Here is a 17914-nt window from a genome sequence, read left to right on the forward strand (position 1 = left end):
TTGTATATGGCATAAATATAATAAATAAAACCGAGTATAATTGCGGTGGCCAGACAAGTTGGTGTAAGCACTTAAGAAAACAGTGTGACAAGAAAATTCCATCCCAATATACAAGATCAACATACGCGTACATTTTCCTCTCATTTTCAAACCAGAAATAAAATGTGCATAAGAGCCATATTCTTAATGGCCCCAGCCTGCAAACCACAAAAATGTCATCAACGATGAAATGAAATAAAATAGAAATTGAAGTATTTTGCAGAATTGAAAAAATAGTTTTTGCTACTAATAAGAGGAATATATTTCAAAGAACTGAAGTTGAACAAAGAAAGCTAGACATAAAGAGCACATATTTTGTGATTTTATTTATATAAAATTTAAAAAGTGTGTGGAAGTAACTTATACTGATAACCATTAAATCTGTGAGTATATCTGAGAAAAGTAATAACTGAGAAGAGTAACAAGTGGGAGGCTTGTGAGGTGCAGGCACTGTTCTAGGTTTTAATCTGGATTGTGTTACCTAAGCATGTTCAGATTTTTAAAAGTCATCAAGCTGTATATTAATATTTATGCATTTTAGTATATGTATACTTTAATAACAAGCATAAAATGAATAGTGACAGCAATGAATCGTAATATATTCAATAAAAGAAAGAATTCTTGGGGTCACAGCAATATCCAACAACAAAAAGGAGAAGAGGGAGAACTTTCATATGTAGAAGAATGCAATATAATAAATGTAGAAGTGATGAGAGAATAATAAAACCTCAGGCTTTCCAAAACCATGTAATAATTGATGTAGGCATGTAGTTAGTACTCCATAACAGGCAATTATTTTCTTAAAACACTTTTGTTCTGTTTTTATTGTCTTCATGCAATCAGAGAGAATGCAAACCTGTCCCCTGAGACCTAGATAAACATTAATATTTTGCCTGCCTGGCTGAGTCAGGGTCCCAGCAGAGTCCCCCGTGGAGTCCAGCTAAGACAATCAGTTCCTGATGTCTAACACTCTATGACCAGCTGGGTGCCAGGCAGTTAGTGGTAAAGACAATATATAATGTTAAATTTAGAATACATTTTAGAGTAAGAGTAAGCTCTAAAATAATTATGATTATATAATTTAACAATAGTTATTTACTATATTAGTCCATTTTCACACTTCTGTAAAGATACTGCCTGAGACTGGGCAATTTATAAAGGAAAGAGGTTTAATTAACTCACAGTTCCATATGGCTGGGGAGCCCTCAAGAAACTGATAATCATGGCAGAAGGCAAAAGGGAAGCAACGCATCTTACGTGACAGCAGGAGAGAGTGAGAGAAAGAAGGGGGAAGTACCAGACACTTATCAAACAGTCAGATCTTGTGAGAACTCTCTATTACAAGAACAGCATGGGAGAAGTCGTTCCCATGATCCAATCACTGCTCACCAACTATATCCCTCTATACATGAGGGGTACAATTCAAGATGGGATTTGGGTGGGGACCCAAAGCCAAACCATATCATTACTGACCAATCAATTCTTATGAATGGATCTATAGAATAGTTCCACTCAAAGATCATTTGCAAAAATAAAGTTTCTTATAAAAGATAAAAATTAGATATGTTTATAGTTATAAATGTTCTTATATTTTTAAAAATTGAAATATGCAATGGTTTATTGAGTATTAAAACTCAAACAGTAGATTTATTCTTGGTATATTCTCACATATTTTAATAAACTTACTATATCTCTCTTTAATACTTTTACACTGTTATTTTTTGAAAAAAATATGTGTGCTATTCAGTATGGATATATTATACTTATTTTTAAAATAAAATGTTATGTAATATTCTACAAAGATATATTTTATGGTTAATACATTTTAAATTCTTAACAGCTTAACAAGCATAGAAATACAAGATGAAATTGTACTGAATCCAGAAATTACCTGCAAATTACATCTGTCACTTAAATATACATCTAATGTAGGAAATTATTTAGTTACATTGTTTTGTCTTCCCTCATTGTCTGCCACAGAAAACACTAAAAGTACAGTAGTCCCCTCATATCCAAAGTTTCGCTTTCATCAGTTTCAGTTACCAACACTCAACTGTGGTCCAAAAATATTAAATTGAAAATTCCAGAAATAATACATAAATTGTAAATTTTGTACCATTCTGAACAGCACGATGAAATCTCGAGTTGTCCCACTCGGTCTTACCTGGGACGTGAATTCTCACTTTGTCAGGCAGATGCACACTGCATCCACTTGACAAACCTTAATCACTCAGGAGCCATCTTGGTTATCAGATTTACTGACACGAGATTGCACTGCTTGTGACCAAGGAGTCTTTATTTACCTTCATAGTGGCCTCAAAGTGCACAAATGTAAAACACTATCTTAACAGGCAGTGTGGTCACCCTAGTATTCACAAGCACATTTCAAAAAGTGTTTATTACCATCTTCACTATTAAATAATTGCATACCTCTGTGAAGGAACTTTAAAACAGATCATTTCATTCCTATTATCTTTAGTGTTTCTGGTGAAACCAAGAGATATCCTATATGGCCAGATGACTTTAAAATGTATGTAATTATCCACATATAAAAACGTACCTATATTTAAAAGTAGCATTAGTGAAGTGTCATCATGAGTGTCGGTTTTCTCCACATCATTTTCCTCTGATCCTTTTGTGGTTTCCTTCATTTTTCCAGCAGCATATTTCAATGTGACATGCATCATCATTTTTTTCTGCCATGCCTATTTAACTGCCCTTATGTAGCATTTACTTTTCATAAATGCCTCTATGGCTTTGTGCCAGCAAAAATAAAAAAACTAAAAGTGCTAAAGCAACATAGTGCAATGCAATTCACTCGGGCTTGGGTGTCAGACAGGTGAATCTGTGTTTATTATATAAGGTCTTTAAAGTATATGGAAATTGCAGGTCAAATTGCAGGCCTTCCACTTACTCACTGAGGAACTACATCCATAAAATGTGAATAATAAAGGGTGAGGGTTAATGTACCTAGCAGATGCTTACTAAATAGCGGCTATTCTTATTTTCATCATTACCATCCCTAGAGTATAACCCAAAGGAAGTCGTGCATAAACACATTGGTGACCTGACTCAGTGGAATTCACACTGCTGACTTGACTCAATGCTTGGCTTATTTCTAATAAAACAGTAATGCTAGCTATGGAGCACCTCTTGTCATCTGGAAAATATACCCGAAAAGCACAGATGAAAAGAGGAAGCATGAGGCCAGCCCACTTATTTTTATTGCCACATTTAGTCACTAGGCTGAATGATAGGAAAGCAGAAGCTAAAACACAGTAAAAACAAACAAAAGACAAGACCTAATTGAGGAATTAAAGGACTTCTACTGCAGAGAAAGAGCTTGGGTTTAAAACAAATCATTAGCTGTTTTTGAGTGTATTTCTTGATTATTTAGGACGTCAACATCTCTGAGAAAGCAAACCAGAAAACAAGTTGAGCTTATTTAAAAGAAAGAAAGACTTTCATCAAGTAAAGAGTTTCCATAATCACCTATTTTAAAATGCTGTAAAATGTCATAACTCAGATTAAGAAAAGAATAATGTATCATATTGGAAAGTTTTTTTTTTTCCCAATTTTGTCTCGTCTTTTGTAGGGGAAAAGGCCATTATCTCTCCTGAAAAAAAAAAAAAAAAAACTGGCCACAGGCATATGAACCCTGTTCCATATTGCTGTAGCATGGTATGTGAAATTCATGGGCTTGAACAAGTGAATAAATATTCATCACCTCTACCTTTTTTTTTTTTTTTTTTTTTTTTTTTTTTTAGGTGCCTCCTATACTCCTTGATAAGCAGTTCTCTGAATTCACTCCGGACATCACACCAATCATTTTGGCGGCCCATACAAACAATTACGAGATAATAAAACTCTTGGTTCAGAAAGGAGTCTCAGTGCCTCGACCCCACGAGGTCCGCTGTAACTGTGTGGAATGCGTGTCCAGTTCAGATGTGGACAGCCTCCGTCACTCCCGCTCCAGACTCAACATCTACAAGGCCTTGGCCAGTCCCTCTCTCATTGCACTGTCAAGCGAAGATCCTTTTCTCACAGCCTTTCAGTTAAGTTGGGAGCTTCAGGAACTGAGCAAGGTGGAAAATGAATTCAAGTCGGAGTATGAAGAGCTGTCACGGCAGTGCAAACAATTTGCTAAGGACCTACTGGATCAGACAAGAAGTTCCAGAGAACTGGAAATCATTCTTAATTACCGAGATGACAATAGTCTCATAGAAGAACAAAGTGGAAATGATCTTGCAAGACTAAAATTGGCCATTAAGTACCGTCAAAAAGAGGTGAGTATTGCCAGATTTGATCCATCAAAATGCCATAGAATTTAATCACACACAGTGAAGCAAACTGCTACTCACAAAATTAGTTTTGAGTTTTAGAGCATTTTCTATTCAGCTGTAAGTGGATGACATTTATTGTCTGCTGGATTAATAATTATGAATCACATTGAAGAGTGGTAATAAATGGTTTAATAATTGATGGTTTTGGCCTCTGTGTTAAAATATACACATCGAGTATGGTATAATGGAAAAGCTAATGAATTTTAGTATGTCCAGACTGAGATTTCTGGCTCTGTTATTTATAAGTCTTGTAACTTTAGAGGGTCACAGACAGATTTCCTTAAGCTTCAGTATTCTCACCTGCTTAATGGATTTAATATATATATATATAATCAGCCCTCTGTATCAGCAGGTTCTGCATCCTTGGGTTCAATCACATGTGGATGGAAAGTGCAACATTCATAGGATGTGGCACCTTCAGATATGGAAGGCTGATTTTTTCCTATCTATGGGTCCTGTAGGGCCAACTGCTGCAGGGCTAGAGCAGCCATGGATTTTGGTATCTGCATGAGGTCCTGGAACCAATTCCCCACAGGTGCTTGGGGACAGCTGTATACACAGACAACATTTTCCTCATAGGCTTTTAGGAAGTGTGAAGTATGTGGATGTGTGAAGACTCTTAGTAAATTATATAATATTGTTTTATTTATATCAATAAATACATTATTATAAATTATTAATAAAATAAAATACTTTAGTACAATAGCGATGTAAGTACTAAAACTTTTCTCATGTCTTGCTCACTTTTTGATTTGTCAGGAATAAGAAACCAAATAAGTTCATTGCAAGGGAGTAATAAATTTATGGTAAAATGTCCATAAATTAAAAATGCTGTATTAAATAACATAATCTCATACCTCTTACCCTTAATCACCCAGCATAATTGCTTTGTGTTCGAGTGAGTTCTCAAAAGACTGTTTACTTCTATCTGAAGAAAATATTGGTTCTCTGTTCACCCTTAAATGATAGCAATTTTCTATTCCAGAAAAATACTTGGAAATGCTATGTAAGATGAAAAACCAAAGAGAAAAAGTAAAAGACTTCTGAATTGTAAAATGTAGTCAGTCACTCTTGAATTTGGCCTTGATGATCCCATATAAGCCCTGGCTGCTTTGTCTGTTGCTACTCACTAAATACTCAAGGCTCAAGATACCTGAATTTGCTTTCTCAATTTTTTCCTCTAGTTATGTGATTAGTGAAGCTGATCTGGTTGTTATGGGAGCCAGAAACAAGGTGAAATGAACTTTTTCCTTAATAGTGAAGTGAACAGCTGCTTTTGTGTCCGTTCCCTCTAACTCTAAAATCACCTTTGCTATTTTGAGTCCATGTCAGCAGTATTAACTCATTTTCTTAGGTTTTTATGTTTTAGACTCAGAGATCTAACATTTTAAATGAACTAGAATAATTTTACTGCACAATGACAAGATATATGGATGAAAGATGTTCAAAGTGGTAAATGGGAAGATACAAAGTCATTATAGGCTTTAGACTAGAACGATATTGAGATATTGATGCGGCCTAAATCTTCTTAAAGATCCGTATTAGCACAGTAGTATGCTTTGCATTCTTTAATTTTTCTTTGGAGAAGGGGTTTAAAGAATCGACACGATGATTGCAAAGATTTTCTCTTATGCCATAGCTGTTCAGTGTTAACATTATCCTACAAACGTTAAATGGGATAAAGTTCCCAAGATGTGCAATTCATGAAATGAAACAGAAAACACAGAAGCAGCCTGCTCTGCTCACCTGTTGCTCTTTAGGTCTCTCTGCAGCCAGTGAATGAACTCAGATTTATTTTTTGCCTGCACTCATTTTGGTCATGCCATCAGAGCTGATTTAACGTCATCTTTGGCCACAATAACTTTTGTGAAAGCCTGGGAACAAAATACTCATAAACTCCTTTACCATATCCTCATAACAGAATGCTGTCAATGATATTGCATTAACTGGCGCTGCCAAATTCCTGTCAAAGAGTTGTTCGAGATAGAAATTGTAATTTGAATTTCTTGCATATTTATATTTATATTTTTAACTAAAAAGCATTTAATACACTTTGGTCATGCGTTAATTTCCTTAATAACTCTTTCAACATATATTTCACAGAACACATTCCAGGCAACACACAGGGCACTTGGGATTCCCTGGTGTCAGGTCTCTGCTCTCATACAGCTTATAGTCTATTAGGAGAGACAATAAAACATTGAATGTATGTTCTTCATTTTGTTCCTGAACCACTAAAATGTTCTTCCCTTCCGAACATGTTTTCTTTGCTTATGTTCTTCTGTATATGTTATAAATATAAAAAGTGCATTCAATGTCAAAACCTATGAAAAAGCCATAACTCTAATCCCATCTTCAGTATGTAAGAAGCAAAGCAATGGAAGACATTTGATAATTTCTAACACTTCTCTCAAGATGTTTGTATTCTTGCTAATATGAAGTTATGGAAGGGTGATAGAGCCTAATAACACAAGATAAAAGATAGCAAAAAACATCTAGCATGTAACAAAAAAATAAGAATTAGTGCTATTTTTTAAAAGATAATTTTCTTGTAGATATGGTGTCTTGCTATGTTGCCCAGGCTGATCTCAAACTCCTGGGTTCAAGCAATCCTCCCCAAAAGATACAATTTTAAAAGACATTACATGGTATTTTTTTCCTTTCAAAATGTTTTGAGATTTCAATGGAGAAAAAAATGAAAATGAAATTCTTACACAGTTGTTCTGGAGTATCTTGCATTTACTATCAAAGAGCATATTTTTCTCAGATTGATGATTTTCCCAAAGCAAAGTAACATTGGATAACTGATAGCATAATTTTAAAAATTCAGGAATAAGATTTTAATTTCATATATACCTTTTAAAATCATAAGTTGTGTTTTACAGTATGTATTCTTAGGTTATTCAGATATCATTAAATTCAAATATTAAAGGTTTTCTAGTAAGATCATGTGCCTTAAAGAAAACTGTGCTTTAGCATGTCTTGCTTCATATCTTTCTTACCAAAAGTTTTCCTTGATTTGGTCTAAACAAGTCTGAGGTTTGTCTTTAGTCCATCTCTCAGGATTTGGAATGTTTTTCTTATTGACCTTCATTCACATAGCTAAGTCCTGCACACTCTTTAAAGATCATCTCACGTCTTGTCTCACCCCGGGAGATTCTATGAAGCAAACCCCTCCGTAGACTCTCTTGGATAAATGTCCTCATTATACACACCCTATATTGCATTGTGTTATTACTTTTCCATCTCCTCCTCTAGGCAGTGTCAGGAACACATCCATCTTACTCACCAGTCATACTGTAGCCCCTGACACACAGAAGGTGCTAGGTGATGAATGCACCTGAATGAAGTCACAGGTGCTCTTAGATCTGGATGGTTCCCTGCCTGAATAAATTGCACTGTTTAGGTTAATCTCCTAATAACAGTTTCCTTATGAATCAACATATTAAAACAATTAATGTTGCCAGGATTTGATTGCAGACTTGTTCTGGTACTTCTCTAATCTCATCCAAAGGGAAAGCTCTGTGTTAATTGCATGCCATAGATATTTTTACATTTTCATTTTATATATTCTTTCTAAGCAGCAGCATCATAGAACGAAGAATTTTATTATTTCTATTAATTCTAGGCTAATGATGCTGTAATTGTATTGATCGTATATTAGTAGAACAAACATCTTGTATCAGTTCAAATGAATGTATTTTAGCAACTGGGTTAAGTTGTTTACATCGTTTATTATATTAAACCTCCAAATACACTTCTGAAGTATGAACTATTTGTTGTTGTTTTTTTCATGAAAAAAGCAGAGTCACAGAGGGTTATATAATGTGTTACTCTGTTATATATTGGGGCCAGATTGCAAATCCAGATCTTAACTACAAAAACTTTGCCCTAACCATCACACCGTATTGCCTCCACCCAGACATCATCCTGCCGAACACTGGGTAAACCTGAGAAAACTGAAGCTACTAGCCTAGTTTTGTTGAGCACATGAATTTATTTTATGACTCAGCTCCCCTGTAATGACAGCTTTGCATTTCAACGTTAAGTTGTCTTTGTTTTCACGTTGTGATGAAGGACTTGATTTCTTCAAAGAGTGTGAAGCCTGCTTTTCCTTTCTTTCTTACTCCACTTTTATGTTTCTGTGTCAAACAAAAATCTTTCAAGTACCATTCTGCGATGGGACAGGTTTAAGGTTTAAGGTTGCTCCCTTGACCAAGCACTCCCATCCCAATGTCAATCATCTAAATGAATAATATCAAAGGAAGCTGGAAACCAAAAGCATGTAGTCATACCCTTAAAACTGATTCTTCCTCTGAGTGTAACATAAAGGCGAGGTATGACTGAGGACATGTCTTAGACAAAGAACTTGTCCTTTGGTTTCTGGCATGATTTTTGCAGATGCAGAGTCTGTGGCAGTTAAAATTACTTTCGTGTAGTCATTCCTCTTGCCTAATATTTGTAAGATTACTAAAGGTGAATGGGAAGCTTAATGCACTTCTTAACTATTTTCTACAGCAAAGACCTTCCCTAGTTTTAAGTACACGATTCACAATATTGTGAAGTAACTAATTAAGAGGCAGAGTAGCCTAGATGTTGAATAACAATAAAAAGCAAGGAAATACATTATTCTGTCTAAAAACATTACAATTCAAACTCTCTATAGCTTTTGAAATTTAAGTGAAAAGTAATCTCTACACAGTAAATAGTATAAGATATATATATATATGTGTGTGTGTGTGTATATATACATATACATATGTACACATATACATACATATATATACACATATACATATATATAGTATATATATAGTATATATATATACACACATATACATATATATATATGTATATTGTGTATATATATATATTGTCTTTCCCTTTCATGAAGGTGTTTCAGCAGCTTTGCAACATTAGCTTAAACTTTGGAACTAATCTGGGTTTTGTCCTATACATTAATGGGATTGTTGAAGAAGGAGAAAAATCAACATTTGAACAGCCCTCTGTTCATGACCTCCTAACCTTCTGTTTATCCAGTGTTGGGGAAATGGAGAAAATATGAAGAGATTCATGTCAATCAGACACTATCCATGGCATGGTAAACTAAATTGGTTTGAAATGTTCCAGAATTACAGCTCTTTAAAGCTCTCTTTATCTCAAGATTCTTGGTTCTGTTTCTTGATTTATTTCAAACCCCTTGATATGGAAGTGAGAAACAAGACTGCTGTCAGAAAGGAGACAGGGGAGGTGGGGGAGAATCTAGGGACACAGGAAACACGTAGGGTGTAGTCTTACTACAACCAAGGGACACCTTGGGTGAGAGTTGGGGTGCATCGCACGAGTGCTAACCCAGTTAAATAACAAATAGAGCAGACACTGCAGATTGTGTTTTCTTAAAACTGCCTAGAACCACACTTGTCTGCATATCATGGCCTTTATTTTATAAACTCTTTTTTGATAAGTTTATCAAGCCAACAGGTTTTTAATTCAAATTTTTTTTGAAAAAGGCAATAAATAATCATTTAAATCCAATCTTACTACAATATGAACTTCATATTAAAAATCAACCAACAAACAAATTAAAAACACCACTCATGTTCTTTATCTGCCTGATATCTACATATCTGAGATCTATAGCAAGATGTCATTTTGTGCTTCTGTTAGTAGTTGAGGGACAGTAACATCTCTCTCTACATAGTTTTTGATTTGAAATTACTAACCTTCAAGGTTGTACCCTACCCATCTTTAAAAAAATCACACAGATAAATTAATGATAATGTTGCATCCTTGCCGTCTCATAAGGACCTTCGGTTGGTGTTGGGAAACAATGATTCTCTCCTCCTAGATCCAGTGGATTTTGATGTCTGGTCAGCAGCCATGCTAGACCTTTGCACTTGCTACAAATTTGACAGCATAGCTGACCATTTAACCACTGACTGTCTTCATCTTTTGTTTTTCTCCTTTTTCACTCTTGTTTAATCTGGGATATGTAAAACATACCTTTCATATTTTGTTATGCCTGTAGCTGACATACCAGAGCATATATAATTTGGGGGAAAATATCTCATGCTATGAAAATTTTTTAAAAATAAGTTTGAAAATCTCATGCTGGCCAGGTGTGGTGTCTCACACCTGTAATCCCAGCACTTTGGGAGGCCAAGGCAGGCGGATCATGAGGTCAGGAGTTTGAGAGCAACTTGGCCAACAAAGTGAAACCCCATCTCTACTAAAAATACAAAAATTAGCTGGGCATGGTGGTGGGTGCCTTTAATCCCAGTTACTTGGGACGCTGAGACAGGAAAATTGATTGAACTCAGGAGGCAGAGGTTGCAGTGAGCCGAGATCACGCCACTGCACTCCAGACTAAGCAACAGAGCGAGACTCCATCTCAAAAAAAAAAAAAAAAAATGTCATGCTATGGAGACTTTTTCTCATGGACATCAAATAACTCTTAGAGAAGGAGAGCAAAGAGACTACTGGGAGAAACATAGAGAAAACACCATAGTCCTTATGGTGTTTCCCTTCATAGCTGAGTCATTTATGTAAGTAAAGTTGGTAAAGCCTTTTCCTTACTTTCGTTTTCTTGTTTAACACACTGGGTTATCTGAATGAGATTCAATTACCATGTCCTTTTCCCTTATGCTTCTTCTATGTTTAAACTGCTTTGAAAAGATTCATGTCCTCCAATGTCCCCTCAAATACCACTTTCTCTGAAAAACCTTCCCTTAAATTATACCCCGGTTAAAATTAGTTATTGTTTTCCCTTTTGTATGGTAGAAACATTCCTTTATTAGAAATGTTGATTTTTCCTTTTATTATTTGTTTTCACATTTTGCTTCTCCAGTTGAACAGCTTGCCTCTAATATTAACCTCCTCCAAAATATTACTCACAACACTACTAAAGGTTTTGTGTTTTATTTTATTTTTTGGAAAGGCAGATCTAGGAAACACTTTCCCAGTTATACAATTGAAAATCCCAAGCCCAGGGAAACCCTCAGTTTGGGTCACTGTAAATCTGATCACAAGAGTTCTGTGTTAAGCATTGTAGTGTCTATCACATAAAGTCTAACTGCCACAGCCATCTTACGTAGATTCTGCCTAAATTTTTCAGTTTTACCTTTCTTAATGCCCACCATCACTGCTTAGAGTCTGTATTTCAGCCAAGTGGGAACATTAATAACATTGTTGCAGTATTTCCCCTTCTAGGCATTTATATCAGGCATCTCTTCAGGTCGGCCCTATTTCTTTGTTCATCTATTGCAATGGGTTTCATCTGGATCATATTAGCATCGCCTGGGAAGTTTGTAAACCCTACATTGCTGCATATATCCCACTTTCAAACTAGTTAAATCAGAACATCTGGGATGTTCACCACATCTTTGAAACTTTTTAAGTTTCAAACTCTCCAGATAATTCGAATGTGCAATCAAGGTTGAGCACTACTTAAAATTATCGATTAAGGTTTCGTCTGTGACTTCAAGCTTCTGCAGATTTCCTTGACTCTCTCAGGTAGAGAAGACAATGGCTCCCAAATGTGTCTGATTATCAAACTTGCCCAGACAGCTTTTAAACATAGCACTTTGCATGCAGAAATTTGCCTTCAATAAGTCCTTGCATTCATGACATCCCATGAAACTTATTTCAATTTTTTCCCATCTTTCTCCTCTCCTCACTGTCCACCCTGCCATTTCCTTATTCTATTATGGCTTCCCAGAACCAGAAGCCATGCTCTCTACCTAGTGTCCTATCCTGCTCATCTCTCAGGACTCTCAGAGCTTTCAGTTCTTTATTTTCCCTATCTTCAAAACGAAAGAGTTTGGTGGGAAATCAATATCCTATTTAAAATGGAGGAGTAGACCTGGGGAATGGAACAACAACCAGGCAGGGAATTATTGATGGCTGTTGATCGGCACATAGAAGGAAAGGGCTCATACATTAACATTTTCCCTGTCCTGGGATAAGTAGCCTAGGGCACAGAGAAAGGAAACCTTTCCGTTCCTAGTACATACACAATAGACAGATCTTCTTCCATGTAAGTTTCTGATCATCTAAAGGTACAAGAACTGTGCGGAAAATGTTTTAATGCTATCAAGTAACTCATCTCTCTGTGGTTGAAATAAAATATTATATTAAAAGTAAAAGAACAGGTTGGTTGTGGTGGCTCATTCTTGAAATCACAACACTTTGGGAGGCCGAGGCAAGGCAGATCACTTGAGCCTTGCAGTTGGAGACCAGGTTGGGCAACAAAGCAAAATTCCATCTCTACAAAGAAAAAACAATTTAGCTGGGCATGGTGGCATGTGCCTATAGTCCCAGCTACTTGTGAAGCTGAGGTGGGAGGATCACCTGCAGCCAGGCAGGTTGAGGCTGCAGTGAGCCAAGATTGTAACAGTGCACTCCAGCCTGGGTGAGAGAATGAGACCTGTCAAATAAATAAAATAGAATAAATAAATAAATAAGGTCTATGAATTGGATATAATGCTCTTTTCTGTTCGTAACCAAGGATGTAGTGTTGGACAACTTATCCTTTGCGTTTCTATTTTCTCTTCCCTAAAATAGGTTGCCTTATGAAGATGAAATGTGATAATGCAAGTCCAGAGCTTAGCATATTTCCTTGCATATTTGCTCATGAAAGAGTGGCTATCTATTGTTATCTGTTATTATTATTATTACTACTACTACTATTTTTTGTCTGTTCCTGGGCCCCCCAATATGAAAGGCTAAGCATATGCAGAAAAATACATGATTCCACTATATACTATGCAGCAGAAATTGTAGGAAAGTGTTAGCTTCATCATTTAACATTTTAATACTTGTTATAAACATTCAACTGTTTCTAGTGGGTTATATTACTATTTTGAGTATCAAAAAGAAGTTTCGGCTGGGCACACTGGCTTACATCTGTAAGCTCAGCACTTTGGGAAGCCAAGGCAGGCAGATTGCTTGAGCTCAGGAGTTTGAGACCAGCCTGGGCAACACAGTGCAACCTTGTCTCTGCAAAAAAATAAAAATAAAAAAATTAGCCAGGCATGGTGGTGTGTGTCTGTACTCCCAGCTACTTGGGAGCCTGAGATGGGAGGATCACTTGAGCTCAGGAGGTTGAGGCTTCAGTGAGCCATGATTGCACCACTGCACTTAAGCTTGGGTGACAGAGTGAGACCCTGTCTCAAAAAAAAGAAAAAAGAAAGGAAAAAAGTTTGTTTTTCTTAAGTCTATTGGTATCGTAAGTACTCCAAACTATTTATATTAAGATGTATATTGTCACCAAAAAAAGTATAATATATACTTCATCGCAGCCTTTAATAACTCTTCCCATTATAGGCTTTCAAAGCAACTTACATCGTGTAGTACATACTTGATATTAACTTGCCCATCTGAATGACATTTTAAAATATATTGTAGCATTCATTATGTATGCCCTTTGAACCTGACTGCTACACCTCAGAATCTTAGCTATACTCATAGAAAGGATTTTCATACATGAGACTACACTAAGCAATGTGAATTGTGATATCTGTAGAAGAAAAATATAATGCAGAATTCCTGTAGCTTAGTTTTCTCTCCTGCTGTTCTGTAGAGCATGCTCAATGACTGATTGCTGAACCTCTGCCTCTCTTTTCTCCATGCTTGTGCACACACCTGCTGTTGCTAGGCAGAGGCAACATGGATCACAGAATCCCTAATGCTTTACCCCCGCCCCCTGCTAGGGACCAAACCTCTCAGTGCCTGCCACTCTGTAATGGCAGAAGCAAATGCCTATTCAGTACTTTTCAGACTGGGTCATGAAACTATGACAAGTCATTAGGCATTTAATTTAACACTAGGTTTTTAGAGCTTGGAATTCAATCTGCATGAGTTTCTTTACAGCTAATTAAGTTACATGTAACCACTGTCTTCTAATTCCTATCTGAAAGTGTTTTTTTCTCACAGTTAAATTTGAAATTGTGTGTGTCCAAAACATTGTATAAATTTGTCCTTTTAAACAGCACTGTTTAAGAAGTGACAAGTGTGTCTTCTAAAACATAAAACAGCAAATTTTAGTTTTATATTAGATATAAAAACTTCTTTGATACTGCTTTAAACAAATATTTAAAAATGTATGTTCAAGGAAGTGTACTCTTCTATTCACCTGAGAAAATGTACATAAGCAGCTCTTTATGATACAGCTTTCATTTAGCAAAAACAAGAATCAAAAACATTAGGCTAGTGATAGTATCTTTGATAAACTGCATTGTGTATTGGATACCTTCCCTTGGCCCTCAAATGAATTGCTTTTCAGCATAAAACTGGTACTTCTGAGTATGATGATTGACAAGAAAGAAAGTGCTAGCAATAAGATCATTAGGTTTCCATTATTCAGATACAGTCATGTAGTTTGTCAGTGACGGAGAAGGCTTTCTCTTGTTTCTGTTGTAAAAATGTTCACATTTATACTTCAGGGTTATTTTCTCTTAGGTCATTATTTAGTGACCCATATTTTCTCTGTCATTCATCACAAAGCACAAGAATTGCCAACTTTTAGAGTTACGGGCTTAACAGCTTATTCCATTCAACATATTTCCTGGAAAAATATGGAAAGCCAATCTATTGGCTTTCTGTCTTATGGAAGTTTATGAAACTGAAACGTTATAGTTCTCAAGAAACTTTTGTTGATTTTGAGATATAAACTTCTGCTTGAGTTCTCATAAATTACTCATATGAGAGGAAACATTTTTACTTATTCCTCACCGTCATTAATCTTTTACCCTGTTAGGAATAGTCATAATTTTTCTAAATAGAGGTTAATTCTTTTGTTTGAATTTTTAGAAACAAAGATATACAGTAAAACTCTCTAGGACTGATAATGCCTGTGCTATAATTTGGTGATTTGTGATTCTGAAGCTAAATTCTGAAGCTGTGTGTTTCCAGATGGCTTCTAGGTGGTATAGAACAGGGAAAGCAATCACATAGCTCTATGGTTTTTGTTTCACACCCTATTCCCTTTCTCCTTCGGAGTGTTAGGGAACATGGAGTGGCATGCCCTCTGCATGCACAGAAGGAGCAAACTAAGCCCATCCTCCATGGTTCCTTGCTAGCTCCCTTCTTGTAAAAGCCTGCTGAAAAACAAAGTTCTTCACAACCCTGATACAGTGTTAAATGATGGACGTTGTTGTTGCTTTTCTCCATACCCTTATCGATGAACAGTGATTTTCCCAGGCAGCTGTGGGACATATAGCCCTGAAACCTCTTTTTACCCTTCTCTTTATTCTCCTCTTTTTATCTTATTAATTGCCAATTAATAATTGTACTTATTCCTGGGGTACATAGTGATGTTTTGATACATAGAATGTGTAGTGATCAGCTCGGGCTAATTAGCATATCCATCATCTCAAATACATGGTCCTTCTCTTTGACCACTGGTGTGAAGCTGGAAATCTTGCTGGTAGCTAAGAGAGCACGTGAAGAGGCTAACAGAAGGGATTGGAGCTCCCGCCACAGAGATCTTCTCTCTGTCTCTAAATGCAATTCCACAAAAGGTGTATTTTTGGTGCCAAAGACTAAGAATGGCAAAATGAGAAGACAGCAAGCCCCAGGCCAAGTTCAAATTTCTTTCAGAAGTTTCCTAAAACCTGGAATTTTGCTCTTGCTTAGATAATAAAATGAGATTTCCAAGAGTCACCTTATTGAAGCCCAGGAAAGTATTTCTAACCTTGAGATTTTATGGGAGACTTTCCTAAAAATAAAACACCTTAATTGAGTTTCAGTGGAAAAATAGGATTTATTCAGGCAAAGAAGTTAGAAAAAGGTATATGGGGAAGAAATACTCTGTGCAGATTCACGGAGGCAAAGAAGAGCATGAAACATGGAGGCACATTCAGTGACCTTTCCGTCCTCATTCCAAACCCGTGGCCTCTACCCTCATTTTCTCTCTATTGGACAAGTGTGGCTGGCTCCTCTGTTGGTGTCAGCTCATATTATCACCTTCTCAGTGAAGACTTCCAGAACACTCGATCCCATTGGTATCCTTTTCTCCCACCCATTATTCCCTTTTATATCACAATTTTATTACCTTTGCAACCTTTATCAAAATTCAAAATAATTTTATTTATTTGTGTGTTTATTATCTATCCTCCTCCACCTGTATCTAAGTGTTATCTTATCTGATTATTAGTGCAATTTCAATCCCTGAAACAGTGCTTAGAATATACTAAGTGCAAAAATAAATGATCATAAATCAGGGTGGACAGAAGGTGAAATTAGGAAAAAACACCAAGACTAGGTCATAAAGACCTCGGATCAGCAATACCAAGGAACCTGGTTTTTATAAAATGCTGTGATATTTAATCATGATTAAATACATAGATCAATATTATCTTTATTATTTTTTGAAATTCCTATTCTTCAAAGAAGAACTCATTGTCTTTCTCTTTAAGTCTGGTCCGTCTATCATCTCTGTTAAAGTAGAAGGCACTCCCAGTTACTTATGTTAGATATCTAAGAGTCATCCTTGATTATTTTATATCCATCATCTCCAAAAGCCTGATGGGGTAGAAGAGAGATAAATGCAAATTGAGAGATGCTGGCTGATTTCCCTTCTCTTGAATCAGAGCTTGCCTTGACTACCTGCGTGACCCATAGAATGCAACAGAAGTGACTTTATTCTTAGGCTCACTGTTTTTTGGGACCAGGTCTCACTCTGTCGTGCAAGCTGGAGTGCATTGGTACAGTCTCGGTTCATAACAACCTCTGTCTCCTGGGCTCAAGTGATCTTCCCACCTCAGCCTCCCAAGTAGCTGGAACCACAGATACATGCAACCACATGGGGCTAATTTTTGTATCTTTTGTAAAGACAAGATTTTGCCATGTTGCCCAGGCTGGTCTCAAACTCCTGAGCTCAAGCAATACACTCAACTTGGCATCCCAAAATGTTGGGATTACAGGATTGCTTTGACTATTTGGGCGTTTTGTTCTGTTTTGTTTTTGGTTTCCCATGAATTTTACAATTGCTTTTTCTAATTTTGTGAAAAATGACATTGGTAGTTGAATCTGTAGTTGCTTCAGGCAGTAAGATCATTTTTAATTATATTAATTTTGATCTGTGAGCATGGCATATTTCTCCATTTGTTTATGCCATCTACTATTTCATCAATGTTTTGTAGCTTTCCTTGTAAAGATCTTTCACCTCCATGGTTAAATACATTCTTAGGGTTTTTTTTTGTGCCTTTTGTAAATGAATTTGCCTTCTTGATTTTGTTCACAGCTAGACTGTTATTGATGTATAGAAGTGCTACTGATTTTTGCACATTGACTTTGTATATACTGAAATTTTGTTGAATTCATTTATTCAAATCTAAGAGTTTTTTGGTGAAGCCTTTGTGGTTTTCTAGCTGTAAGACATGTTGTCGATGAACAGGGTTAATTTTACTTATTTTCCAATTTGGATATTTTATTTTTTTCTCTTGCCTAATTGCTCTTGCTAGGACTTCCAGTACTGTGTTGAATAGGAGGGGTAAAAGTGGCATCCTTGTCTTGTTTTAGTTCTTAACAAG

At 36.1% G+C, this 17914-nt stretch overlaps 1 protein-coding gene across 7 annotated transcripts in view; it reads left to right on the forward strand.

Moving 5' to 3' along the window:
- Nucleotides 1-17914, forward strand: part of TRPC4 (transient receptor potential cation channel subfamily C member 4) — a 195695-nt gene that overhangs the window by 77710 nt on the left and 100071 nt on the right. For 6 of the 7 annotated variants that reach the window (XM_023208688.1, XM_023208687.2, XM_023208690.2 and 3 more), the window contains exon 3: nucleotides 3807-4325. The exons of the other annotated variant lie outside the window; for it this stretch is intronic. In XM_023208688.1, coding sequence (XP_023064456.1) covers nucleotides 3807-4325 — 519 coding nt within the window. The remainder of the gene's footprint in view (nucleotides 1-3806; nucleotides 4326-17914) is intronic. 7 annotated transcript variants of the gene reach the window in all.

Source organism: Piliocolobus tephrosceles, chromosome X (genome assembly GCF_002776525.5).
Source record: "Piliocolobus tephrosceles isolate RC106 chromosome X, ASM277652v3, whole genome shotgun sequence".
Taxonomy (NCBI): domain Eukaryota; kingdom Metazoa; phylum Chordata; class Mammalia; order Primates; family Cercopithecidae; genus Piliocolobus; species Piliocolobus tephrosceles.